We start from the raw sequence: 27,583 nt of genomic DNA, 5'->3' as shown, positions 1-27,583 counted from the left end.
TAAAAATCTTAGCAAACTAAGTATATGCACTGAATGCTTGTTTCCCCCCAACCCCCATTAATATGTTGAAATCTAATTCCCAATGTGATGGTATTAGGTGGTAGGGCCTTTGGGAGATGATTAGGTCATGAGGTGGAGCCCTCATGAGTAGGATTAGTGTCCTTAACAGGGGCTGAAAAGACCAGACTCCCTTCTTCCACCATGTGAGCCCTCACCAGACACCAAATCTGTCAGTACCTTGATCTTGGACTTCCCAGCCTCCAGAACTGTAAGAAATAAATTTGCGCTGTCTATTAATTGCCAGTTTATGGCATTTTGTTATAGCAGCTCGAATGGACTAAGACTCTAAGAATGGAAAAGAAATTCCCTAAGTTGGTACAAAAAAGTCTATAGCAAATATTTTCTTAGGGAGAAAATTTAGGCACATTCCCTGTAAAATTGGGAAAAAGATAAAAATGCATCATTACTGCTACTGTATGGCAGTACAAGAGATCCTAACCAGTGCTGTGAGAAAAGAAAAGGAAAAAAACGGGTTTAGTGATTTGAAGAGAAAGAATGAGGTAAACCTGCCATTATTTGTAGACAATATGACCATCTACATAGAAAAACCAACAGAACAAAGAACCTATCACAACTAATAATAAAGTTTGGCAAAGTTGTCAGAAATAAGATCAACTTACAAAAATCTTTAAGACTTTTTTACACCAGTGGTTCTCAATCAGGAGTGATTTGCCCCTCAGGTACAGTTGACAAATTTAGTAAATAAAAATATAATAAGTATGTCCCATGCAATATTTGGGATAAAATATTGGGTGTCCTGTATTTTATCTGTCAATCCCACCTCTGGGAAGGATTTGGCATCTGAAGACATTTTGTCACAACTGGGGTTGGGGTGCCACTGGCATCTGATGGATATAAACCAGGGATGCTGCTAAACATCCTACAATGCACAGGACAGCACCTCCCCTCCCCCAACAAAGAATTATCCAGCCCAAAATGTCGGGGGTGCTGCGGTTGAAAAACCACGCTGTACAGCTGCAATAACCAACCAAAAAATATAATAAAAATCAAGGACCATGTACAGCAACTATGAACTGTCTCAGCACTAACTTAATGAATTCATGAAACCTCCACAGAGAAAACTTTGAAACTCTACTAAAAGGCATGAAAGATTTTATGAATACACAGAGAGACATTTTATGCTCTTGTGAGTATGCTAAAGGTCAATTCCAGCCCCCAAATTGGTAAATCCATTGCATTTCTAAACAAAATTTAAGCTGAATTTTTTCAGAGATTAGATAAACTTATTCTAAAATTTACATGGAGGAATAAAGGGCCATGAATAGCACAGTCAGCTTTGAAAAAGAAGAGGGAAAACTAGCCCTGCTAGACATGAGGGCACACTCCCAAGCCTTGGTAATAGAAACAGTATGTTACTGGCCCAATAGACAAAACAGATCAATGGGACAGAAAGCAACACTCAGAAACAGACCCTGACAAACTCAGTATAAACGCCTCAGAAAAGGCGTTCCAGATCAGTAAGAAAAGACATAATATCACTTCTTGGCCTTTTGCCTAAGATCAAGTACAGTATCTGTTCTTATCAGAAAAGACATTTACTCACTAATAACATGGGGGGAAAAAAACACTGGACCCTACCTAATATTACATAGAAAGATGGATTTCCAAGGGTTTTATGAATCCTTTAAGATAAAAAGTAAACCTATAAATAAAATTAACAAAACACCATGTTAGTGGTCAGACGGTGAGAAAGGTCAAAAGTACAAACAATAAAGAAAAAACATTGGTGGACTTAAATACACAAAAAGAATTTCTAGTCAACAGTATCTAAAGCCAACAAGGGACTGATATCTGTATTAAACCAAGAACTCCAGCAAATCAGGAAGGAAAAAGAAAAAATCATGGTTAGAAAGTCAGCAAGGAGTATGCATAACAGACTTTTTGGGGGGCACCTGGCTGGTACGGGGTATGAACCCTTGACCTTGGTGTTACAAGGCTGCACCGTAACCGACTGAGCTAACTGGACAGCCCCCAGCAATGAAATAAAGAGGCACTTAGGGAAAATCCGAAAGGTTAAGAAACATATGAAGAAATGCTCAAACCTGTACTAGAGAAATGTAAGTTAAAACAACCAAAAAGATCTCACTTTACATTCAGCAGATTAACAACAATTAGAAGGTTGGATAATACCAATGTTAGCAGAGATTTGCTGTTGGTGGATGAGGGGCTGGGGCAGCCTTGCAGGAGAATAATCTGGAAGTTCCAGGGTCTAATGAAGCAAACGTACACCCTGTGATTGACTCTCCCCCTCCTGGGTGGATGCCAGAGAGATTATCACAAAGATGATTAAGGGGACATGTGCAAAGATGCTCATTGCAATGACGTTTATGTAGTGGAGTTGAGCGAGTGCATATGTCCACCATTGAGAGAATGGCTGGAAAGATATAGCACATGCACACAGTGGGGTATTATGCAGCAACCGGAAGTAAGGAATTGGATGTACACGGGGCCGCATCTATGGGTCTTTAACAGCATGGTGCTTAGTGGAAATAGAACAAAAAGAGACTTTTAGCCAATAGCATCTTGTAAATTTTTTTTAAATGCACACAAAACAATATATGCTTCATAAAGACACATGCAAAAATAAATTGCACATCAAACACAGTAACAGTCGTTGACTGTGAGTGGAGAATGGAAAAGAGAAATGAGGATAAAGGAGAATAAGGAAATAAAAATGTGAGAAAGGTCCGAACAAAGACTAGAAAATGTTCTGAACTGAGCAGGAGTGAGTAATTTGGCCTCTGCACCTGGGGCCCAAACTAAAGGAAACAAAGGAAGAAAAAAAAAGCTTGAGGGGCTTGGCAGAAGCTGGAAAAGCTATTTCCAAGCTGCAGACAGCTTGGGTGCGGAGAGTTTCCGGTGAGGAACCCCACGGAGGAGGTGGGAGTTGGGTAGGGGGAGGCAGCCCCGGGGAAGCCCATGAGCACAGGGGTCCAGGGCTTTCATAGTGCAGAAACCCATTTACAATTACACACTGAGAAAATTCTCTTCTGAACTTCTTTCCCAGTATTATGGTCTGTGGACAATTAAGGGTCAACATCCACTCCAGAGCCCCCGGTGGAAAATGTGAAAGCAGCTCTTTCCTGAGGCTGTGAGGTGGAGGCCACAGAGACCTAGGGCGGCAGGTGGTACCAAAACTACATTGAGCCTGGCAGGCAAAGCAGAGCTAGCTGGGGGGCCCAGACTTCCTCGGGTCAGGATGCAGAGCCCCTGAGTATCATGAGTAATCTGAGGGGGAGATGCTGAGGAAGGGGGCTGAGCCCTCCACCACAGTTCAGTGAGGCAGAGGAGGCATTCAGGAAAACCTATTACACCTCCTTTGTCATAAATCGTAATTTTTTCTACAAAAATAGGGTCATCATATAGCTCTAGAACATACTTTTAGTATGAAGCGGCATACTGTCAACATTTCCTATATTATTAAATATTCTTCTATAACACCATATAATGGTTTTATAGGGTGCATGCCAGTTACTTTCCTAATTGTGTAGATCCATGCTGCCCCACCCTCCCCTGCCCTGATGTCTATCACAGGATACCCCATTTCCTGGGCTCTTTGCCAACACACTTTCAGCTAAGTTCAGCCAATGGAAAACACTGAAGAAAACTAAAGGGTGAGAGGGAGAGAAGGCAGGGTATTTCTTTTTTTTTTTTTTTTTTTTTTTTTTTTTAAAAGATGACCAGTAAGGGGATCTTAACCCTTGACTTGGTGTTGTGAGCACCACGCTCAGCCAGTGAGCGAACCGGCCATCCGTATATGGGATCCGAACCCGGGGCCTTGGTGTTATCAGCACCGCACTCTACCGAGTGAGCCACGGGCCGGCCCAAGGCAGGGTATTTCTACATCCCCCACCAGCTTTGTGATTCCAGTTCCTACCCCCACCCCACCCCCAGCTTCTGGACTCTGATCCAGCAGTGGGATAGAAGTGGCTTTTCTTGATGTTGCGAATCTCTGGATTGCTTCTGTGTATTGTTTGGCTTCTCAGCTCTCCCATCACCTGTATAATCAAGTCACTGTATTAAAACGGTTGCAATAACTGGAGTGGATTGTTTTCCTGACTTGGCCCTGATACAGGGTGGGCAGGCCCGTTCTGCAGAGACAGCTTCTCTCTTTTGCTATTCTAAGTCATACAATAGTCAATCCCCTTAGAGCTAAATTTTTAGTCCCTAACTGTATTTCCTTAGCATAAATTTCTAGAAAATTATACAAAACATGCTTTTGATGCATATTGCCTATCTCCCCTCTTAAATGAGTTGTACCAATTTAAACTTCCACCAAGAGTATATGAGAATGCTCCTATAATCTCACCAATTTGATTAAAAACAAAAAGGGCCTAACTTTTTCTTCACAACTAGAGAGGCTGAATTTTATTCTTCAGCTATCTCTATTGTCCTTTTAGCCTTGGCCATCTTCCTCCCTCGGTTACTGTTGAGCAGGCATCAGTGGGCATCACTAGGGACTTTTGAAGAATTCATTCCCCAGATCTGTGTTTTGCTCATTGAGGAGAGGGGAAAGATGGGGAGAGCAACAACAAAGCAAGCGCTTTTTAGACATTCACATACATAGGGGCCACATGCTGTGAATATGAATCACATCCGCCTGTGAGACCAGCTCCAGCACCTGAGGGTTGTGCTACATCTCAGCCATGCAGCTTAAACAGCAGGCTGTGGGGCGAGCCATGGTTCTTCAGTGGGGCTGGAAATCTAGACCAAGAAGAGCGGCCTTCCCATTCCACTGGGACTGAGTTTCTGGGAAGAGAAATATCTGGGATCAGACCAAGTCTTGGCCATATACCCATCAAACACGTACACTCAAAATCAAGACATAATTCATCAGACTGGCCAGGAAGTGCTAATACACCCAAAAGATGACTATACTCTTGAAAACACTCATGAATTACACATTGAGTATTTTGAAAAAGGTTAAAATTTATTAATAGTTAACATCACATAGTTAATTCACGAGTCCTTTATTGTACATAATGACATCTTCACTAGACTGAGGTGCTCAAGGATGTGAGATGATCTGCTATTCAGCTCACCCCAAAGATTGAGATCCACTGTATTTACACCAGACAAAGCAGCATCAGCAAAGGACTGTCATCTAATTCTGGGAACACAGACATTCAAAATACACTTTTCAGTGTTCCTTGTTGGAAACCAACAACACATCTGTAATAGTTACACACACATCGCTACTTTTAATAAATGTGTAATTTCATAAATGTTGCATATTCTTCAACTTTAAAATTTAAGTTAAAATTTATCTCTATTTCATGGGCATCCTTTAGTGATCCACAAATTTACAGGTGGTTTTTGGCTTTCATGTAGGAGGCACCCATGTTTTGGATCAGTTAATGCAGATGGGAGCAGCAGAGGAGCTACACCAGACGGGGAAAGTGATACTGGCACAGACAAGAAGCACCAGCTCCTCTTCCTTCTTTGCCTCCCGGGACGACCTGGGCAGTTTGCACTTGTTTATACCCCACTTCGTTCAAAAATCATATAACCACACACTATTCTCAGCACAAGTTTGATAAATGTGTAAAAAACTGGGTGCAATTCAGTCATGAGTTTCTTTTCATCTTTCTGTTTGATCCTTATATCCTATCAGGAGTGTTAAAGACCATTCCTCTTTATCATGTAGTATCCAGGTTTTTAGGGCACAAGTGGGCTTTCACAGTCAGAATTAACTACACTCTTGGAAAGTAGGGGATAGAGGGTTGTACACCACTCCCATCCCTCCCAATAGTTTGAAACACATACTGTGTATAAAAACACAGAAACAGACCTATGCCAGCTCAGCCTAGGAAAGCACACAGACAACACTTTTTGTAAAACATCTACAAAACAAACCCAAGGGGAAACTCAGTAGGAAAGCACAAATATGCCAGAAATGTTGTCCCTGAGGTTTTGTTTGTTTGGTTGTTGTTTTTGTGTGTTGTTAATGATTAGACAGAATTTTTTTAAAAGATTTTGGTGTCTTCTTTCATCTTATCAGAAAGCTTTCAAAAGACTACCAATTGCCCTAGGAATATTTCTGAGCAATGAGTCTATTTGAAATGATTTCTTTGGTTTCCTTTGGTTACCATCCCATGTAATATTGCCCCAGTAAAGTCTCTAGACAGAGCAGCCAGTTGCTGTGGTTTGCTGGATCCGTAGGCTCAGTGTCTGTCTGTCTCTATCCCTGCCTTCCACACGTTTCCAAGACTGCAGGGGAAGAAGGAGCCAGAAAGCAGCTGCCTTATCATTCATTCACCCTGAAGAGGCTTCCCTTCTCTTCCCGCAGGTGAATGAGGTACTTCTAGTAACTAGTCAGTATCTTCACCTTCTGTCCTTTAACTACACTGATGTACTAATGGGGCCAAGTCTGACGAGACCTGCCTACTATATACATAACAAATTAACATATAAATACATTACATACAACTGACCATTACAAGTCGAGATGAAGGAGCAGACCTACTTCATGAACTATATAAATTTCAAACATAAATTAAAATAGTGTTTCCACATTCTCAGGAAAAAATTTTAAAAGAAACCAAAAGGCTCCCCCTGCCCCAAAGGTCCATGGCTCGTGGATGTTCCGTGGGCCCACAGTGAGAGGCAACAACAGGCCCACTCACAGGATGTCGACTCTTGGCTGTGGTTTCATTGCCCAACTTGGGATTCTTCAATTTCAGGAACAGCAAGTGCTGGACTCCATGGGGCAAATGCTTGTAGATGAGGCTGAAGCAGGGCCACCACCTGGAGAGCCGTGGATTTCCCTCCACTCTACCCTTGCCCTCCCCGTCTGCCTGGAGGAGAATCAGCTCACATTCGTGGAGACCTCCCAGACCTCTGACGGCAGAAACAGTATCAACATCTGTGTGGGGGGTGCTCTCCACTTAGAAATGTCATATTCAGGCTCCAAGTGAAGCAACCTTATTTTCATTAGTGTCCCCATCCTGTGGGATTACACAGGGACATGGAATCTTGGAATCTGGCCCAGGGATTACTAAAGGTTTTTTGTTTTTTTGGGTTTTTTTAAGTTTTGAGTGAACCAATGGGAATGGTTGTAACCAGTATGAACAAATCCTTACTTCAAACTGCATTTATCTCAGGAGGGCCAAGGCTTGGGCAACAATCTCTACAGTGAGTATACGCAGAGACAAAACCAGTCCAGTAGGGTCCTCTCTGCCAAGGAAAAGCCAAGGCGTCTGTCTATTGCATAAGGGGATGACAACTTATAATTTAAAACATGGTCGAGGGGGAACCAGAAGAAGTCCCTTCCAATCTCAGGGGTTCTATCGCTGTCCAGCCTCACGGATGCGGCAGGCCACAGCAGTGATGAGAGCTGCCCCTTTTCCGCTGCCGTCCTCTGACTCCAGGAAGGACACATCACATTTTGGAGCCAGGTCCTTTACTGTCTCATGCATGATTTTGGCAAAGCTGGAAAAGATGGAAGGAAGACACAGGAAAAAACATCTTAGTCATGACTGATTTGTGTGCTCAGAGATGAGACCCTAAGTAGCGATGCTGAGAACCCAGGAACAATTAAGGTGAGGAGAAGGACAACAGCTGCAACGTGTTCAGCACTTACTGTGCATCACATACCAGGAAATTGAGACTCGAGATGTCAGCAACATGCCCCAGTTCTACTTCATAGCAGGCGATCGCAAGAGCAAGGATTCAACTCTGAGACAAATGTCTGAGATTCTGGCAAATTGCACTCTTAAAACTAATCAGTGGGGCTGGCCGGTTAGCTCGGTTGGTTAGAGCACCGTCTTATAACACCAAAGTCTAGGGTTCAGATCCCTTCCCGACCAGCCGTGCCCCTCACCCACCCCCCAAAAAACTAATCAATGAAAGAGAAGTTCAACAGTCATGGAAGCCACAGGTGTGCCTTGGAGAGGAGCATAACCTGTTCACAAACTCTGGAGTGGGGGACCAAGACCCATGAATGTGATTTTATATTTTCCAGGGCTGTTGCCTCACATCAGACCCACATCTACTCCAAAATGCCAATGAAGGCAAAAGGAACGGACTGTTACTGTTAGGACATCCCAGTGACCACAGATCCTTTCCACATAGGACTAAAGAGATAATCACCATCCACCCCACACAGCAGGGTCAGGACACCCTCCCCATCTGTGAAGGACACCAAGTCCCAGGGCCGGTGCCTGGGCTTCTGTCCACCTTCCAACCGTTATCTAGAACCAAAACCCCTATTTTCACAATGACACTGATCATCAAGAAAAGGGACTCAGAACTCCTGAAGTTCCCCTCTCTTCACTAACTGTGTAGATTGGGAGGGTCTCTTAACTCCTTGAAATATACATTATGACAACACGTAACAGTTCAGTCAAGGACTCTCCATCCTGTGCCCACTGTCCAGGCCCGGACACAGATCTGCCCTTTTAATCTGTAGCTGAAAGGCTTCTAGGGAGAGGGTTTTGGGCACTAACTGACCTCGAAACAAACTATTCAAAACAGGCAAATGAGGGAAGAAAAGAGAAGAGAAATGGTGATAAGAGTGGAGAAAGGAAAAATGAGATGGAGAAAAGGAAAGGAGTGAAAAGAAAAGGAAACTCGGTATTTCCATACTGAGGGGGCGGCAAACTTCTCCAAAGGGCCAGGCAGCTAATACTTTCAGCTGCGCAGGCCATGTGGTCTGTCGCGACTACTCTGCCATGTGTGCAGCGGTAAAGACAACACGTAAATGACGGGGCATGGCTGTGTTCCAACAACACAAAGCAGCTGCAGCTTGCCAACCCCTGCCCTAGGCTGTTGAGAAAATCTTTCTCCAGAGTTCTAGCATAATTTACAAGAGCGTTCATAGCAACACTGTAATAGTCAAAACCTAGAAATAACCCAAATAGCACATCATCAATAAAATAACTATAGTATACTGAAAGGTACACTAGACAGCCCTGAAAATTAATGAACTACAGCTGCACACTTCAATATGGACGCATCTCAGAACATAAACACTGTGTGAGAAAAGCCAGCTGGAAAGATGCCACGTGATTCCGTTGATGGCAAGTTCAAAACTAAGTGAAACTCCACAATACAGATGCACACCCTGATACATGGGGGAAAGGAAAGCAAGGGACTGACTCAACACAACACTCACCCCTGGCAGGGCAGAGCAAGGGTACAACTGGGGAGGGGCTCAGAGGGGGCTTCCAACACAGGAGTTTAAACACAGGTCTACTTCTGGTTATAACTGAAATATGTATGAGTATATCATATACACTCTTTGGAATGGCTGATAATTTGTCACAAAGTAAAAAGAGAGAGACAGGGAAAGGGAACAGAGAAGACAGCATGAGAAAAAAGACAGACAGGAGGGTTGGGGTCAGGCACTCACTGAGGATGTAGCTTATAAAGGGTCCCATCCACACCGACTGTCACTTTGAGAGTGTCCAGCCCGCGGTTTTCTCGTATCTTGTCCACCACGGCAGCCATGCCTGCGCCACAGAGCTGGGCTGCCCGTCGCGCTACCACAGTGCACACCTCCTTGACAATGATGCTGTCGTCACAGGTGCTGTCGAGCCCCAGGTGGTGCAGGATGGCTCGGACCTGCAGCAGCGCCACGCAGTCACTGGGGTGGGGGAGACAGCAAGGTGAGTGGTCAGTAGTGCGCCAAGGCGGCTCCTTTATCAGGAGAGGCTCCGGGGCGCCGGGAGAGCTGGCCCTCCAGGACCTGGCCCTGCCAGGTGGTTCCCATTCCTAAACTCAGCCATTGCTCATCCCACGGAACCACACTGGCTCTTTCTGAGGGTGACGGCGATCCAAAGAAATGGCTCTTCGTTCCACTTTTCCCACGCATGGTAGGATATTGTTACTACAAAACTGATGCTCAAAACAAAAGGAAACTCACTGTGTCTACGTGTTCCACTCATCTGGAAATATAAAGACGGCAACAGTACCCATATGTGATAATTTGTAGTTACAAAGCTTTTTCATGCCCATTCTCCCGCTGCTGTTCACAGGCCCACAGGACAAGCATTAACCAAGCAGATCCTGACTCCTGCTCTATTTCTACTCCACCACCCTGGGTGGCCTGAACTCCACTTGTGCATTATTTAGGAAACAAATGTAAATAAAATTTTAGGAAAAAAAATAATCCCTATTATATAGAGAAAACTACTTCAGAAGCCTGGAATATAAGCAGACATGCAAACTAGAACATATTCTCTCCAGTGCAGATGCCCTAGGGCCTACTCATGTCAGTTGTCTAATTTCTGTTCCATGCCCTGAGAGTAATGACATAACATTAATTTTTAAAGGGCTTCAAAATTCACCAATCTAATTTGGAGCAGACTTTTCCAACATTAGACTGGAGGAGAGAGGCTTTGCTCCAATGAGCTGCCCCATGGCGTGTTTACGTTTCCAACCTTTACCCAATACTGGCTGCCTGATTACTGCAGCCCGCATTAGGGAGGACCTTCAGTGTGGGTGCTTTAATAGATTATCTTCCTCTGTCTATTTCAATTTACATGATATGAGCAGATATCTTTCTACCTTTGATACCTTGTCTAAAAGTCAACAATATAACTTTGCATGCCCTCATGCCATGCTCAGCCTGCTCTTTCATGAGAATGTTATATATTTGCCCTTAAAATGACAACTGTCCATGAGGTGCTTTAGGAAACACTAGAGACATGGATGTGTTAGCCACTAAACTGGCCTCTATGTAAGCCATGCCCTAATCTGATTTGAGCTGTGGAAATCCTTCAGCTTGTCTGTCCATGAGAAAAAAGGAAGACAAGGTTGCCACCCTGCCCCAAGCCCTAAACACTCACCTCTCAATCTGAGACAAGAACTTGGTTTCAAAGATTCCCCTTGTCTTGAGCCGCTCTGAGATGCGGCCGCGGAAGAGCAGCCCACGCTTGGTGAAATCGATGAGGATGTTACGGACAATCTCACCCAGGTACATGCCACTGATCATTTTCTCGTACCTGCAATGCAGATAACATTCATGGAGGTTAAGCAGGAAGATGGTGAGATGTGCTGAGACAGGACAGGCCAGCTCAGCCACCCCGGTGGCATTAGAGAGTGTAGGGCACACAGAGTCCCCTTGGTGGGAAGGAAATGCTCTTTGCTCACTTGGGCAGGATTTCTGGTATCCTCCCATGTTGATCTGCCACCTTCAGCAAAATTGGCCACAGTGCCTAAGGCCCATGGGGCTCCCTGAGATTGGCCCCAGCTTCTGGGCTCACTTCCTTTCCAAGGCTTATTCCCAGCTCCTTGAAAAGGAATACAGTCAAACCCCACTACACTTCCAGGAGAAGGGGAGGACGCTGAGTCTTAACTCTTAATTTCACTAGGCATTTAGCATGCTTTCTTTAGGATCTATTCATTATTACTCAAGATGGCCCCCCGTCCTGGCCAATGGAACTGAACATGACCATGCAGTGGCTTCAGGGTCTCTTGGCCCCTGTGCGTAGTGCCTTAAAAAAAGGTGAGTGGCCCAGTTTCAACCAAGACCCCATCAACACCCCATCCTGACCCGCCCCAGCCTGCTTCCTTCATTAATATTGCCTGTCTGGCCCCTAGCGGCATTTTCGTCTGTGACCTCTACTCTAGACAAATGTTTTGCAAAGTGTATTCTGTAGAACTAGGGTCCTTGATCTGATCAGTCTGGTTAGGAAACACTACAGGCAACATCTTCCTGATGGGAAGTGTCTTAGGTCTTAAAGCACTGTCTCTCAATTCAGACACCCTAGCCCCCGCCATACATAGAGCTTTGTGACGCTGGGGCTATTGCCCCTTGTCCAGTTGACAATAGAGGGTGCTAAATGATGACTAGATAGAGAAGGAAGAAAAGATTTGCTCCTGACCCCGGCAATGCTTCCTTACCCTGGTAGCAGCACGTGGTTTGAATTCTATTTTTCCTCCCAGTGTCAGACCTGGGTTCTAATAGTCTCCTGCCTGTTCTCCCAGTCCTTGGGGTGGAAGCTGCTTCCTACATTCACTAACTCAGAACTTTCCAGGTATATTTGACAAGGAACCCTTTCAAGAAAACCTTTTCAATTAACATCAAGAGAATATTCGTCCTGGGAGACGCTGTTGTAGAGGCTCCTATCCGTCGTCGCCGTCCAGTTTTGGGGCACACATAACGGCAGTTGGGCACCTACCTCTGCTTGCCAGGGTTGAGGGAAAGCTCATCCACAGCCACGTCGAATTCCGTGCGGAAGTCATCCAGGCATCCATTGTCCCCGAAGGCCCCCCACTCCATGTTGACGCACATCCGGCCCTCTTCCCCTTCCACCAGCTCCACGTTGCGCATCTCCTCCATGTAGCAGGCATTGCTGCCTGTGCCTGCCAGTCACAGAACCACGGGGTGGGCTTGGCACTGTCCTCCCACCTACCCGAGGCCATGCAGCCCCACACGGGAAGGACAGCCCAGGGCCTTACCAACAATGAGGCCGACTTCACAGTGAGGGTCTTCATAGCCACAGGTCATCATTGTTCCGACTGTGTCGTTGACCACAGCAACCACGTCCAGGTCAAACTCCTGAGAAGACAGCAACAGATGCACAGTACACAAATGAACCCCAATATTCTCCTTCCAGACCTTTGCAAGGGAGTTTGGCATGTATATAAAATACATCTCATACACCAGGGCTCATTCTCTGGTTTCATTCAGGTCTCTGCTCAAATATCAGAGAGACCCTCCCTGGTTGTGCTATTTAAGACTGCCCCTTCCCCAGCCCACTCCTTCTACTTGCTCTCCTGGCCCAGCCTCATTTTTCTTCATCACTCTTAAGAGCACCTGCCATCAGGTCGTGGGCTCATTTGTTTACTGAACAAGACTTTGTTGTGGTCACTCCTGAATCCCTGGTGCGGAGAGCAAGGCTGGACACAGAGTGGACGCTAGATAATTGCTGAATGACCAAGTTGTTTCCCCCCAACCAATACAACTGCACTTCACATTGCCCCCACGTTCTGAACACACGGATCACTTCAGGCACCGAGGGGCCGACACATGGGGCCTCAGGCCACAGCTCCCCCACCTCTCGCCGGTGGATCGCTTCCTTCAGCAGGGTGACCACGTCCTCGCCCTCGCAGCCAGACACCTTGAAGCCTTTTGTCCACTTGAGGAGGATGCTCTAAAAATCACACGAGCGTTAAGAGGACTCAGAAGGACACATGAGAATGAAGAGGATGTCAAAAGGGCTCCCAGGGGTCACTCCTGGGGCCTGGCTGTGCTTCTGGCTCTCATCCTCACAGATATACAGGTTCCCTGGCATAACTAATAATCTCACCCACAAGTGATCCTAAGCCTGCTTCCAAGATACTTACTTGGATTTTTTCAGCACTTACTATGCACCAGGTACTGGCAAGCACTTCATGTTACATCATTTAAGCCTCACAGCCACCTTGTGGAACATGCCTCATTATCTTGTCCATCTTACAGATAACTGAGGCTCTGGAGTGACTTGCCCAAGTCCTACACTTGAAAGAGAGGAGCACGATTCACCTGGCACCGGCAGACCCTAGTGATGGGGCTCATGAGCACCATGTGGCTGCCCCTGCTGTAGAACGCTTAGCACCCTCACTGGGCAAAGTAGTTTGCCCTGTCCCTGTCCTTTATTTACATCAGAAAGGTCAGTGTGTGTCTCTTAATTTTCACATTCCAGTATCCAGTGAACAAGAGCCCTGCCACAGCTGGGGTGACATCTGGGGTGGGTTTCACCACCACCTCACGCTTCTCAGTGAGGGAGCACTCCGGGCTCCTCCTGGAGGCCTATGGGCCCCTCGTCTTCAATGGGTGCTTTGCATGTCACAGGGCCCTCTGGGAGCAGATGCACAGTGGCTTTGAACATTGGGGAAATGTTTCAGGTTTTGCTCCCAGGTGCCCTCTCTGCTGCTGCAGCCCATCAGAAAACAAGCACCAGGGCTCCCAGATCCCTTCTCCAAGAGGTCAGGGTCCATCAGTGGGCTGTGCTCACAACCCACACACTCACATGGCTTCTCTAGGCTTTGCTCAGGGGTGCATGCCAACAGCTTGGCCTTTCATTCACATCAACCTGGACATGTGCCATTTTCAGATCCCAGGAGACTCAGAAAAATAAAGCACATGTGTGCAGGGTCCTGGTTTACACACCCACATCCATACTAGTGTATGCCTCTTTCTTCCCGTCCCTCTCGTCTATAAGCCTGCTCCACATCTCTGACAAAAGTTTCTGTTGTGCACTTTAAAGTTCACAGAATGTTCCACTAACATTAGTTCAGGTGCTCCTTAATAATAAGACAAGCAGAGGCCCCAGTATCTGGGACACCTGCCCAAGGCCAGCAGCAGTAAACGTGGCTGGGGCTTCACCACCCTCCTCAGTGCCTGCTCATCTGCACCAACAGGATGGTCTCAGCAGAGCCAACAGGCAGAGCTGTCTTCTGCTTTACTTGCTCTTACCTTTTACAATTCTAAGCTTAACACGTGTTCCTTACAGAAACTTGCAACACATGCAATAAAATCTAGTAAAATGACCTGGAACTTTACAATTCAGACAGGAACAGTTAACTTGTCTTCTGGTTCACCTGATAAATATATAAGTAAAGACAAATACATGTTGACGTGAAAAGTAAGATAGGGTCTGTTTAAAAATATTTTACTAGGAAAAGTCTGGAAAGATATAAACTTCCACTGTAGTGTTATGTTTTTATCTTCCTATTAATCATATTTTGGGGCACTGAAAAAAAATAATGTGTGGAGAGAAAGGAATTAGAAAAGCTTAAAGCAATGCTGCACTGGTTAACACTGGGCGAATGTTAAAAGGTGTCAGGGAATACTGGACGAAGTAGGGTTTTGATTGCAGGACTTCCCAAAATCTTCATTACACTAGTACACGTGGGGAATTTTACTCTCAGAGGGGGAGGAGCGGGAGGCACTCACAAAACTAAACCGAGCCTTGAGGGCTGATACTCTAGTGACGCTGTGGGGAACACTGGCCTTTCTTTGTCACTGGGGTGGGCTGCTCTGTTCTGGCCAAGCTAACTCTTCCTGTGATTTGTTCCCACCTACACATCCTTCTCCACCCTGGCCAGGCCTGCCAGCCTTTCTTCCCCTCCAGCTCCTTCTTCTGACGTGTTCCAAGTACTTCTCATGTGCTCTAGGTATGTGTGTAGATTAACATCTGCATGTGAATCCTCAGGCTTCAGTGTCCCATTGGTGCCACATTCCAGTTAGAATAAGCAGCTCTTACTGTTGTGTTTTATCTGCCTAGTTTGTGAGCACCTAAGGTAGGAACCATGCATCTTGTACCTGGCAACTGTGTCCACAGCATCCTGTATACCTGTGGCATGCATGTGGGCTTCCCCATGACTGAGACCTAGAGGAACAACTGCTTAAATAATAGTATTCTGCCATCTAATATGAGTACACCAATCATCAGCCAGACCCAAGCACTGCCTACACGGTCTCCTCCACTTCTTGGTGCTCTCATGTCCAGGACATCTGCGAGTCCCAGATCTTCACAATTGCTTTGTGCATACAAGGCAAGGGAAAGGAGAATGAGAAGCAAAGGCAAGACTAAGGAAGAGCCAGGGCATCCAAACCACAGGAGACGGAATGAACATGCCCACGCCTGTAACGAGGGCGTCAGGAACAGGACAGCATAACTGAAAGCATGGGCTCTGGAGTTGGGAAACTAGAATTCAAATTGTGGCTTGGCCCCTCCCAGGCTATGCCACCTGGAGCAAGATACTCAGCACCTCTGTAGACCTCATTTTCCTCTCCACAAAATGGGTACAACAAACACCTATCTTATATGGTTGCTACGAGGATTAAATGAGACAATTTGCATATGAAGCCTAACATAGTACCTGACATAAATAAAGTGCTGAAAAAATGTTAGTTAGTATTTTGATTAGCTTCATCATCATCATCCCAAAGACCATTACAGCTGAGCTAACTGACTCAATTTCCACCAGCCTTGACTAACTGTTCCCACCAAGGGGCCCCTCCACGCCTCAGGTCACACGTGCCCTTCTCTTCCTCCCCTCAGCTCAACTTCGTCCCCTGCTCCAAACTCAGCTGACTGACAGTCAATAAAGCCCCTCCGAGAGCCCCCCAGGAAGATCCTGTTACCTCGTCCAGGCTGTTCTGCTGGCAGGGGAAGGAGAAGGTGAAACCCAGAGGCAGGGACACGCCCTTCATGCCCATGTACTCAAGGAAGTCGGCGATGCACTGGACAATGTGGTCAAAGAGCTGCAGGGAAAGGAGGGGGTGCTGACAGACGGGCCCTGGCCAGGGCAGGCAGTCCCCGGCAGGTCCTGAGCATGAGCGCCAGGTTTCCACCCAGAAGAAACATAAGCTCAGGCACAAACCGGAGTATAGGCCAGGCCAGGGCCATGGGTAAGCAGAGGAAGTGCCGTCCTTGAAGGCAAGAAGCAGATGTTTCCTGGCCCCCCCCCCCCCCCCCCCGCAGGCAACACCCTGCCTCACCTCGTCCCCAGTGCCGTGCATGACCTCCTGCGGGATGGAGTAGATCTTGTTGTGCATCTCCACGCCGCGCCACTTCCCATTCCGCACGCGCACCAGCAGGACCCGGAAATTTGTTCCTCCCAGGTCCAAGGCCAGGAAGTCCCCTTTCTCTGGAAAAGCGATCCAGGAAGGTGATGAGTGGGGTATCACCACCTCCCACAGCAGAGAGTGAGGACGTCTAAGCACCCTCCCCTCCCCTGGAGGCACTGCCAGCCTCAGGGGATGATGGACTGTGAGCCCCACCTAATGCTGAAGAAAACAAGATCCCAGGACCAGATCCCTGCCAGCTCTTTAGTAGTTCTCAAATGAGTCCAAGTGGTAGGGCCCTAGAAGTCAGAAAGAACTCTGAAGAACAGTGGGAATGCTGATACAGTACACTTAAAACTATCTAAATACTATACACCATTCTAGCTAAATCAAATACACCTTATATTAGATTCTAGAAGAGAGAAGGAACAGCAGAGTCCACTCTTTAAAGGACATTGAAGGGAAGTCTTTTAAGCTGAGAAGCCTCCTTCGTTGGGCAATCACAATGCACACATGCCTCACACAGTCCTCAGTCAGCGCTTAGGCAGCCCTGTGAGGCAGGCATTTCATTCCCCTTCATGGATAATTGAGACCTGGTGAGCTAGGTTAAGTCACTTGCCCAGGGCCACAAAGCCAAAACATGGCAGAGCAGAACCAAGTCCCAGGGTCTTTGTCTAGAACCTGTACCGACTGTGCTACACTGGCCTGCTCATCAATCGTTTCCTCTGAATTGCAAAAAGACCACAATTTCTTAGGTTGCAAGACTTAGACCAAGGGTCAGAAATTTTTTCCTGTAAAAGGCCAGACAAGAAACATGTTAGACTTTGTGGGCCATACATACAGTCTCTGCTGCAGCCTCTCAACTTTGCCACAGTAGTGTAAGGCAGCCATAAACACTACACAGACAGAGGGGCATGACTGTGTACTCATAAAACTTTATTTACAAAAGTAGGTGGTAGGCCCAATATGGCCCCTGGGTCATAGTTTGCTGACCCCAGATCCAGACCAATGCAGTGGTTGCAAGAGCTGGCTCTGGAACCTGAATCCCTGGGTATGAATCCCAGCTCTGGCATTTTCAAGTTGTGTGAACTTGGGAAGGTTTCTTAATTTCTCTCTGCCTCAGTTTTCTGCCAAACATAGCAGTTTGTTAATAAACAAAATGAACTGCTAATCTTTTTAAACAGTGAACAAAGATCAAATGAATTAACACACATAAATTAATAAACAAGATCAAATGAATTAATACATATAGTAAGCATTCACTAAGTATTGACTATTATTGCTGTTCGACTGCAGCAGAGAATGCCTTTGTTGAGCTTATCAAACACTAGAATTCCATAGTAATAAAGCTGTAGAAACATGTTCTGGTTCAAATGTTCAATGCTAATGCTAAGGGAGCCCTCCCAGAGCACCAATGCCACCATGTGAGCCGGTGGCCACCTGCGGCATACCTGTGCCGTCGGGAGTGGCGCACACGTAGGTGGGCAGCATCTTGACAGGGGCAGTCGCATGCGTCTCCTTGCTCAGACCTCGCTCCATTTCTACCTTCATCCTCCTCTTGACTTCCAGCAGCTGCTCATGGCTCAGCTTCAGAGACTCCAGGGTGTTCTGCCGGGCTCGGTGTTGGTAGGCCAGCCGATAGGCCACTGCTGTCACCATGGCTGCCCCTTTGCCACTGCCATCCTCAGAGCGGAGAAAACGGACGTCGCAGTCGGGCACCAGTCGCCTCACGGTCTTGTGAAGACGCTTGGCAAAACTGGAGTCAGCCAGATGGGGTAAGAGACAGGTGTCCACGGTTAGGGTCAATGGTACAAATGGTCAGAAAGTAGCTTATCACCTCGGCCCAAATGGCAGGAGGCCCCTGCAGCAACCTCTCCTGATTCTTTCCCCAGTTAGGGGACACTGCATAAGAACTCAAACATTCAACTGTGACCACCCTGGCTGACCCCACTGAAAGAAAAGAACCCTTGTAACAAGCCACTGTCCCCTGCCTGCAGCCACACCAGACCTCTCATTCCTCATCGTCTGGCCCACACACCACAACTCCTCTGCCCAGTGTGGTACAATCAGCCTCGTGGCTGGAGCAGCTCAATGGAATCAGGTGATTCCGATGCCACCTACTGTCCATGTCCCATCCCTCATTTCACTTGATGCTTCCTGGGAAAGATGCAAAACAGAACAACTAGAAATGCTCTTCTGCATTTTGGCCTCTCTTTTGCCAGTTTCTGCCAATGATCTCAAAGGTGCCTGAACAGCTAAAGACAGCAGGTATGTTCAGCAAGAAATGCTCCAGGTGGTGGCTGCTATGAGCCATGGTCATGCTACCCCAAGTGTGGTCTGTGGGCCAGTAGCCTCCCTGGGAACTTTTAGAGATACAGGGTCTCAGGCTCACCCAGATCTTCTGAATGAAAATCTGCCTCTTAACAAGATCCCAGGTAATTCATGTGCACATTAAAGTTTTTGAGGCACTGGGCTAGGAGACTAGGGAAAGTCAGGGCTGAGGGTTTCTGCATCAACCAATTCAGTTAATGAAGGCACACTGAACTGGCACTCAAATTAGTGAAAGTGATACCTTTCAGGTCCCAGCTGAAATTTGAACATTTTGGTATATGTGACCTGAGGGATCAAAATGTGGACAGGGCAGGATCGGTTTACTGCTGACATCAGCCAGAGAAGCTGGTAACCCACTGGGCTGGGGTGGCCCGTGGCAGAGGACACAGCACCTGCAGGAACCACCAGCACTCACGAGAGAGTAAAAAGCAAAGTACTCATACAGAGGAGGATGGCAAAAAAGAGTGCCCAGTGACCAGGGAGCTCCACGTAGACCCCAAGTCGTCCTCAGCCTTCAGAAACCACCTCCACCCATGCCAGGGACGACAGCCTCCCAGTTCCCACTTGCTGGGTGAGAACTTTTATTCAACAAAGCCCTTCAACTCCACGGTCCATCCACACCACCCCCAGAATGCACAACAGGGCTCGCCCATGGAGCTGCTAAGGTCCCCAGGTGCTCTGGGAGCTCCATAATTCCCGCACCCAGGACGCTGACTCACTGCGGATGTTTCTTGTAGACGGAGCCGTCGACGCCGACGGTGGAGCGTAGCCGCTCCACGCCCTTGTTCTCCTTGAGGCGCCACAGCACAGCAGCCAGGGTGGCCGCGCACAGGCTGGCTGAGCGTGTGGACACGATCTGGCAGATCCGGTGAGTGGCCACGCAGTCCTCCTGTGTCGGGTCCAGGCCCAGCCGCACCAGGATTTCGCGGGCCTTCCGGATGCCATCCTTCTCCCTGAGAAGCAGAAAGAGTGTGGGCTCATGTCTGATCCGCTGTGGCCAGTGGGGGCGGGGGGCAGCAAGGAAGGCCCTCGGCTCCAGCAAGCTCCTTCTCCCAGTGAGGGTAGGATCCCTCTTCACTCCTCTGCCCACCTATGGGGGATAGAAGTGAGGAGGGAGCAAACCACCACACGCACGCACACATGCACGCACGCAGACGCACGCACGCACGCACGCGCACACACAGAATGCTGCCTGCCACAGCGTTCTGCAGCCTTCCGGGGGCCTTTCTTCCTGGTGAGAAAAATTAGTCTTTCTTTTGTGAGGGCAAGGCCCTGTTCTCGGTGCTTTACAGGCGGAGTTTTGTGAGTGTGAATTTGTGCCATGTTTGCATGTCTTTGGGTAGACGGACAGCGTCTGTGCCATCAGCCACCTCTGAGCACGTGGGTCCTGCTGTGGGCCCACCCATTTTCTCTTTCCAAAGCAGTCCATCACATCCCACCGTGGAGTTGACGCTGCTTTGACTTGTGCTAAAGATGGTGGTAAAGGCTGGTGCTATGACATTCGCACCCTTCACGGGAAATAAACGCTTCACGAATCTAGGCACAGTTCCTTCAGGAATTTCCACTTATAGCAAAGTGGCTTGAATGGTTTCACTGTTCCCTTTGGCAGCAAAATCACCCCCTCTCTACCATCTGGCCCCCCAAATAACAGGACCTCCTCAATCTACAAGTGGAAGTCTCAAGAACAGGAACCCAATTCTCAGGATACAGTTAACTGAAAAACAAAAATCAGGCTGTTCGTCCTCATTCCCACCCCGCTGGGCTGTGAAAATGCAGCCTCGGCTCTATGTCCAGGGTCTAGTGGTATTTTTCTGTTATGAATCAGGGGTCAGGACAGAGTTCCTTTTGAGAATCATCAGTAGGGAATGAGGCATCAGAGCTTCAGGGGAAAGGAAAGGAGGCAGATGCAGTGAGTCATTAGGGCCTCGGGGAGCCTCCGGCCTTTGACACAGTGCAATAGCCCGAGTCCCTGCACATGGTGGCCAACCATTCCCCACACCTGAGTCACTTTGGTAGTAATCACACTCAAAATCAGCAAGCGTGGAGACTGGGAAGGGAATGAAGCCACAGGCCCACCTTGGTCCACATTGTGCAAGACCCTCTTGCAGTCCACACTTGAAGTGACATAGTTCAATGACCCTTCCTCATTCCCCAACTACCATCTACCCTTTTAGAGACCCAGCAAACAGGGATGTGGTGGGGCTGGAAGCTCACCCTTCAATATCTGAAACGTCTTTGGTCTCAAAGCGGCCTTTGATGAGCAGCTCTGGGCTGAGCTTGCCCCCGAAAAGCAGCTCCTCCTTGGCCATCTTCACCAGGATGAGCCTCACCAGCTCCCCCATGTACATCCCACTGATCATCTTCTCAAACCTGGAAAGAGATACAGACCCCAAAAATAAAGTCCCCACTGTCAATGAACTCACGACCTTCCTGTGGCAGCAAGATGCACACACGTGAAACCTCAGCCATACTTAGAGGCTGGTGCACAATTAAGAGTTGACTTTTGCAGTGCTAAGAATGAGATGTATGGGGAAGTGACAGCTCAGGGGGGCTGGAGGGGCTGGGGGGCCTTGAACTATGGAATGGAATGGGCCTTAGGCAGCCAAACAAAATATTCAGGGAGTGTGGAACATTCTGGAACAGCGTGAATTTTAAGTAATGATTTTTAAAATTCTCTAGCACGGAAATGCTTTTTTCTTATAATAAAATCTTATATAGAGCCCCAATATTTATTTAAAAAAGAAAAAAAGTCAATCTGATGAAACATGGGGCACAGGCCCAGCAACCAAGCCACATGCACTGCCCTCCTCTGCAAGCCATCTGTGGATTCCTGAGAAAATGGCATGAAAACAACCTGGGGCAGGGGGATGATGATGCAAGATTATACGGGCAGGTTGGGACAGATGAGAGTTGGAGCTAGCTCTGAGCTCTGAATGGAATCTGGGAGTAGAAAGTCAGAAGTTTCTGAGCAGGCAAGTGACAAATAAAAGGCATGGTTTAGAAAGGCAGGGGCCGGCCCAAACTGAGGGCAGTTGGGTAATTTAATTTTTCAATACTAGGTGACACTGTTTCCTTTAGAAATCGATCTTTCTGGATAGGACAATGTGATGGAAGGAAACCAAGCCCTGGTAATCCTTTTTGACAAAAAGCCATTTCTGGGTATCTCAGAAGGAATCTTGGTGTTAGAGAGAGGAGGCACTCAGGGCCTGCCAGCACTAACTAGGACGGGCCAGAGCAGGCGTGTGGGAAGCATGAAGACATCACCTACCAGAGAGGAAACCCAGGCCCTCAGGAAGTGACTTGCTCAAGACCAAAGGCCAGGCACAGCAGAACTGCAGCTAAGTGAGAGCTGATGAAATTGTTCAGAGCACAGAGTGTCTTTAAAACACTGAAGCACCGACACAGGCACACGGCCTGTTGGCAGCCTGGCTACAACAGGAAGAAACTCCTTTGTTGGCTTCAGCATCTTCTCCCACAAAGCTGGTCCTATGGGAGGTTCTAATTATTGGCTCACAGAGCCCTAGGGCCAATGGGGCTCCCAAATGTGGGTGGGTTTTTAATAAGTTTTTAGTCTCAGTTTTAAAACCATTGGAAGATATTTACTCAGAAACATATTAAGAGTGGGGAGAAGTTGTCTATGATGACTTCTGGGCTATCACCACTGACAATTTGATGTATGTCCTCCCAGCCTTTGTCTTGACTGAGGACAAGCCAGGGGTGTCTTGTCAAAGCCTGGCTGGCAATTTTGTCTTCTGACACTTCAAAGGGCATATGGGTCCTTGGAATGACTTGGGTGTGCCTCATTAATGGAGTCAGACATTGGGCAAGTGACTTTTCAGCTTGTGAACCTCTCAACACTCATGGCAGCCACAATCAGTAGGTCCCTAAGAAAGTTCAAGTAAATGAACTCACATTTTGATAAGTGAGAGAAGCTTGTGACCTAAGTAAGCCATGCTTTGAGGAAGCAAGGACTCTCCTATAAAGAAAAAGTCTATCCACCGCTGACCTGGCGTATAGGGCTGGATTTTCCTCTCCAAGTAGAGATCTGCACTAAAAGCTTTCCTAAAACTGTCACAGCAACAAGAGAGGCACGGCTTTGCTCAAGACATTTGCGACTGCCTGCAGAGCTTGCAGCAATCCCTGTTTGAAGATCTTTAACAGGGACATTTGACAAATGTTTGTGACAGTGAAATCAAGTTTTGTAAGAGTCAAAAGTAACTAAAAACTGGAGTATAGCATTCATGGTCCAAAATGCTGGGGCCCCTCCTTTAATCCATCCCCGGGCATGGCTGGGCCACAGGTCCAGGGAAGGAGGCCAAGAGGCTCCTTAGCAGCTTTTCCATCAGCCATGGGTCTACCTGCAGCTTGGAAATGGGACTCTGGGACTCTGTGACCCAAGAATATAGGAGCCAACTGTCACAGCCTTGTCCTCTGGGCAGTGATGGGGAAACTACAAAAGAAGCTTTCAGAGACCCTGATCTCAGCCATCTCAACATGACTTTCCTTATATGGTACATGGTTTCTACGAACAATTTACAAACAGAAGGTGGACAGAAAGAGCAGTCTCAGAATATGAGCTTCCAAAGTGACTGCTTGGAAGGACACAGCCACATATTAGCTACAATCTGCTTTACCTGCCTGCTCTGTTTTAGAGCCCTCTTAGTAATTCATAGTCACAAACATTCCCGTAACCAGTGGGTACCTCAGCAACCTTTTGGGATATTGGACTGTAAAGAAAACGCAGAAACCACGCCCTGGCCCTGGCCAGCCCAACCTCAGCTCCTGAGCCCACCCCCAAGCCCACCACACAGGAGGGGCCTACTCACAGTTGCTTCCCAGGGTTTAGCGAGCCCATGTCGATCTCGTGGTCAAACTCCGTGCGAATGTCATTGAGTGTGCCGTCGTCCCCAAAGGCCCCCCACTCCATGTTGATACACATCCGCCCCTCGTCGCCCTCCACCATGTCAATGTGGCGCATCTCCTCCATGTAGCAGGCATTGCTGCCCGTGCCTGGCCAAAGCAAGGAACTGCTCAGCAGCCACCTGCACTGTCCTCTCCCCTCCAATCTTCCTCTTAGACAACTGTCCTTAGGGTGGCTGGGACTCCTTGCTGCAGACTCCTGAGGCATCCCGACACATGGTCCAATCCTCCACCACCCTCCAACTCTACAAGTCCTGGCTCAGCCCTCCAAAGTGGCTGCATCACTATATTTGAATATGAAGGACAAAGGAACACCGTGGATCTTCCTCCCTTTCCACCCCCATCCACTGGCCGCACTGGTCGTCATACCCAGTGTTCACTCACCTATGATTAGACCAATCTCACAGTTGTGATCATCATAACCACAGGTCATCATGGTTCCAACTGTATCGTTCACCACAGCCACAATGTCAATATCAAAGTCCTGTGGGGATAAAAGGGAGGGCTCTGATGTTTGCCATCACAGAAGGGTTACAGATGTGAAAACGGGGAAAGGGCAAGACACGCAGCTCAAGTGCAACAGGGCTGCCCCTTACTAACAGAGGCAAAGTAGATTAGAGCTGGAAGTCTAGGGCCAGAGCCAGTGGAACAGCAGCAACTCACTCCCCACCCCACTTATCCTCATCGTGGAAGACCATTTTCCTGATACCAGCCATTGGTCTCGCTTATAGCCATCACTGCACCAATGAGAGCCCGTCCTGCTGTTGTCTGCTCCTCCTCTTTCTCCTCTCTCTCTCCCTCTCTCTCTCATGTCAACATCATCCCAACATTCTCACTTGAAAATGGTATTCAAATCTTTTTCATGTTAAGGTTTTTCTTGCACCAGGGCTATGATTATTTATCCATTGTGATAATCTATAAACCACAAAGTCATCTGATCACATATAAGATTTACTGGGTAAGCATAGCAGGGAAGAAGAAAAGAAAACTTATCCTTAAGCTCCACAAAAGCTTCTCTCACTGAGTTGAGGACAGACAGGGACAGAGTCTAGGCAAAAGAATGCAAAGAGCCTGCAGACCCAAGTTCCAGCCACCCCACTCACCCCTCTCCGCTGGATGGCCTTCCGGATCAGATCCACCACGTCTCTGCCTTCCACTCCAGTGCACTTGAACCCCTTGGTCCATGAGACCAGGTAACTCTGGAAAAGGACCAAGGAATGAATACTGATTTCCCACAACTAAAAAACTCAGACCACATTCCTCAAACAGCCATCACGAGCAGAGACCTCTGCCTCAGGCTGAACTAAAGTCAAGATGGAATTTGTACATTGCTTCCTGACTTGCCTGGGAAGGAAAAGCTCTGGCCCCATTAAAGACCAGGAATTGGGTAGAGAAGACTATAGAACTGCCAAAATAAGACACTTATATCCTCACATCACGAACTCCCCAGGCACCTTTCTTCTGAGGGTCTTTATCATAACACTTTAGATCAGCGGAGTTCCCAATTTCTCATTCCTGTTGTCCTGGGCAGGATAAGGAGACTGCAATGTGTGTGGAGGGGACGGTGACAGAGAGCACCCCTTCCTCTGATACTTCTTCACCATACCCCACACAGACACACAGTCACCCAGAAGCACGAAACTCCCAATATTCAAACCTCGATTGCACAGCCCCTCAGTGCCGCCACCACCACCACAGTGGCAGCTGGCTCGGAGTCCTTCCAGTGCTCCCAGTCCCAGGAGTGAAGCAGAAAAAGCATCTGAAGAGCCCATCTCACCTCGTCCAGTTTAGTCTGGTGGCAGGGGAACGAGAAGGTGAAACCCAGCGGGAGCTTCTTCTCCTTGATTTGCAGCTTATCCATGAAGTTAGCCAAGCATTCGGCAATGTGGTCAAACAGCTACAGGCAACGACACAGGCAGATGAGTGCAGGCAGAGTAGTATAGAGATTAAAAAGCAGGGACTTTTGTCTCAGAAAGGAACTTGCTCAATGTGAGCATAACCCATATCTCCTCTGAAATCATTTGCTCATCTACAATATGGTATTGATCACTGGACCTTCCCTCACAGAGTTACTGAAAGGATTAAAGGAGTGAATGCATATAAGGGCTTAATATTAGTTAGTGATCATTAAATGCTGTCTTGTACTTAAACCATTTATCTAAACTGCTGTGAAAATAACCCTGCAAGACAGGAGAAATCATGGCCAGTGTTGATCAGAAAGTCATCGCATGCCCCAGTAATAGAACATCCTTTGGTGGCCCTGTCAGAAGTCCCCAGACTTGAATGCCCAGCTGATTAACTTACTAGAAAGAACATGCCATCTCACTGCCAAGAAGTATTTTAGCATCCCTGTCTTTTGTGATTGCGGGGGCCGTTGGGGGGACAGGACATTCTCTGTTGGCATCCTGTGAACCAACTTTAACAAAAACAAGTAACTTTTCTATTTTTCCTCCATTCTAGAAAACTAATCTCCTGGGGGCAATTCAAGGGAGTTATCTTTTTCTAACTTCAAAACAGAGCACCCAGTGAGTCCATGAAGAGCGCTAAAAAATAAACACAGTTTTGTGGATGGGCATCCTCGTGACCACAACCACCCTGAACAGGACCCACAGCTCCTAAGCCTTAGAAAAAGCTATATTCACACTAAACCAGGCTTTCAATCAGCCCAAAGCCCACAATCCCCTAGCTTCCTTCTAGCCCACTCAGCAGCCTCAAAGAGAAGCTGGTGACCCTACAGATGCTCAGAGGCTGAGATCCGGGGTATTCTGGTACAAAAAGTAAGCAGAGGCCAACGAGGCTGAGCAGATTACAAGGGCCAGATTGACCAGGTGGCAAAATCTAAAAGCCAAGGGTGGATGGAAGAAGACAACTTCCCCTTTTCTCTAAAGGAAGAAGCAAGAAGTTTCTACAAAACCACAGGTTCCCAAAGTGTGATGCTGCAGCATCAACATCACCACCCTCACCTGGAAACATGTTAAAAATGCAAATTCTAGGGTCCCACCCAGACCTACTATAGCAGAAACTCTGGGTGTAGGGTCCTGAGATCTGTTAACAAGATCCTGATGCACTAAACCATAGAAACTACTTGTGTTTACAAAGGAACTGAGAGGTCGGGGGAGAGAGGTTGACAGGCCTATTGGCTCCCCTGATGCCTGGGTATGGTCAGCAGGAGGGACCCAGGAAGACAAGGCCACCCCAATCTGAAAGTTCAGTTCTAACTGAACCTCCTCCATTGCTTCTGTTCCTCTGTCTGATCCCACACAAAGTTAACAACAGCTGATGCTGAAACTTTGACCTCTAAACCAAAACATTCTCAAGAGCAATGGCTGGGCAAGGACAGAGCTCTCTCACCAATGGAATCAACAATGCATGTGGGCTAACTCCTTCAAGCAGAGGTCAAGTATTTTAGTATGCAGATAGGGTCTAGAGAGATATTCAGCAAGTTCTATTCTGTTGAGAAATTTATTGCAGGTAAATTATACAACGCATATATTAAACAAATTTCCGGCCCCTTCTTTCTGGTACTCTAATTAAAATGTTCTTTAGTACAAATAGTTTTTAATCCAAAGAAAGGAAGTTGCAGAAACTGTGCAAAGGGATAAGGTCAATCATCAGAGATTGGGGGGCAGGGGGCCTTTAGAAGGGGAGAAGCAAAATGATTTCCCCTGACCCAGCCCTGACCACTGCTCCCTTTCCAATTGCACTCCCACAGGGGGAGGCAGAGAAAAAAGGCAGTGAAGAGGCATTACA

At 47.3% G+C, this 27,583-nt stretch overlaps 1 protein-coding gene and 1 pseudogene across 1 annotated transcript in view; one reads left to right on the top strand and one right to left on the bottom strand.

Annotated features, from left to right (window-relative positions):
- The first annotated feature begins 1,555 nt into the window (after positions 1 to 1,555).
- Positions 1,556 to 1,727, top strand: LOC134363497 (U2 spliceosomal RNA; annotated as a pseudogene).
- A 3,263-nt stretch (positions 1,728 to 4,990) lies between these two features.
- Positions 4,991 to 27,583, bottom strand: part of HK2 (hexokinase 2) — a 59,098-nt gene continuing 36,505 nt past the window's right edge. Inside the window, exons 4-18 of the mRNA XM_063078042.1 lie at positions 25,611 to 25,730; positions 24,937 to 25,032; positions 24,218 to 24,317; positions 23,740 to 23,923; positions 21,128 to 21,283; positions 19,633 to 19,866; positions 18,034 to 18,338; positions 16,517 to 16,665; positions 16,160 to 16,279; positions 13,086 to 13,181; positions 12,487 to 12,586; positions 12,207 to 12,390; positions 10,872 to 11,027; positions 9,434 to 9,667; positions 4,991 to 7,512 (exon numbers count right to left, since the gene is read on the bottom strand). Of these exons, the coding sequence (XP_062934112.1) occupies positions 7,368 to 7,512; positions 9,434 to 9,667; positions 10,872 to 11,027; positions 12,207 to 12,390; positions 12,487 to 12,586; positions 13,086 to 13,181; positions 16,160 to 16,279; positions 16,517 to 16,665; positions 18,034 to 18,338; positions 19,633 to 19,866; positions 21,128 to 21,283; positions 23,740 to 23,923; positions 24,218 to 24,317; positions 24,937 to 25,032; positions 25,611 to 25,730 (2,379 nt within the window). The 3' untranslated portion in view covers positions 4,991 to 7,367. The remainder of the gene's footprint in view (positions 7,513 to 9,433; positions 9,668 to 10,871; positions 11,028 to 12,206; positions 12,391 to 12,486; positions 12,587 to 13,085; positions 13,182 to 16,159; positions 16,280 to 16,516; positions 16,666 to 18,033; positions 18,339 to 19,632; positions 19,867 to 21,127; positions 21,284 to 23,739; positions 23,924 to 24,217; positions 24,318 to 24,936; positions 25,033 to 25,610; positions 25,731 to 27,583) is intronic.

Source organism: Cynocephalus volans, chromosome 14, assembly GCF_027409185.1.
Source record: "Cynocephalus volans isolate mCynVol1 chromosome 14, mCynVol1.pri, whole genome shotgun sequence".
Lineage (NCBI taxonomy): Eukaryota > Metazoa > Chordata > Mammalia > Dermoptera > Cynocephalidae > Cynocephalus > Cynocephalus volans.
This window is presented reverse-complemented; position numbering and strand designations above follow the sequence as displayed.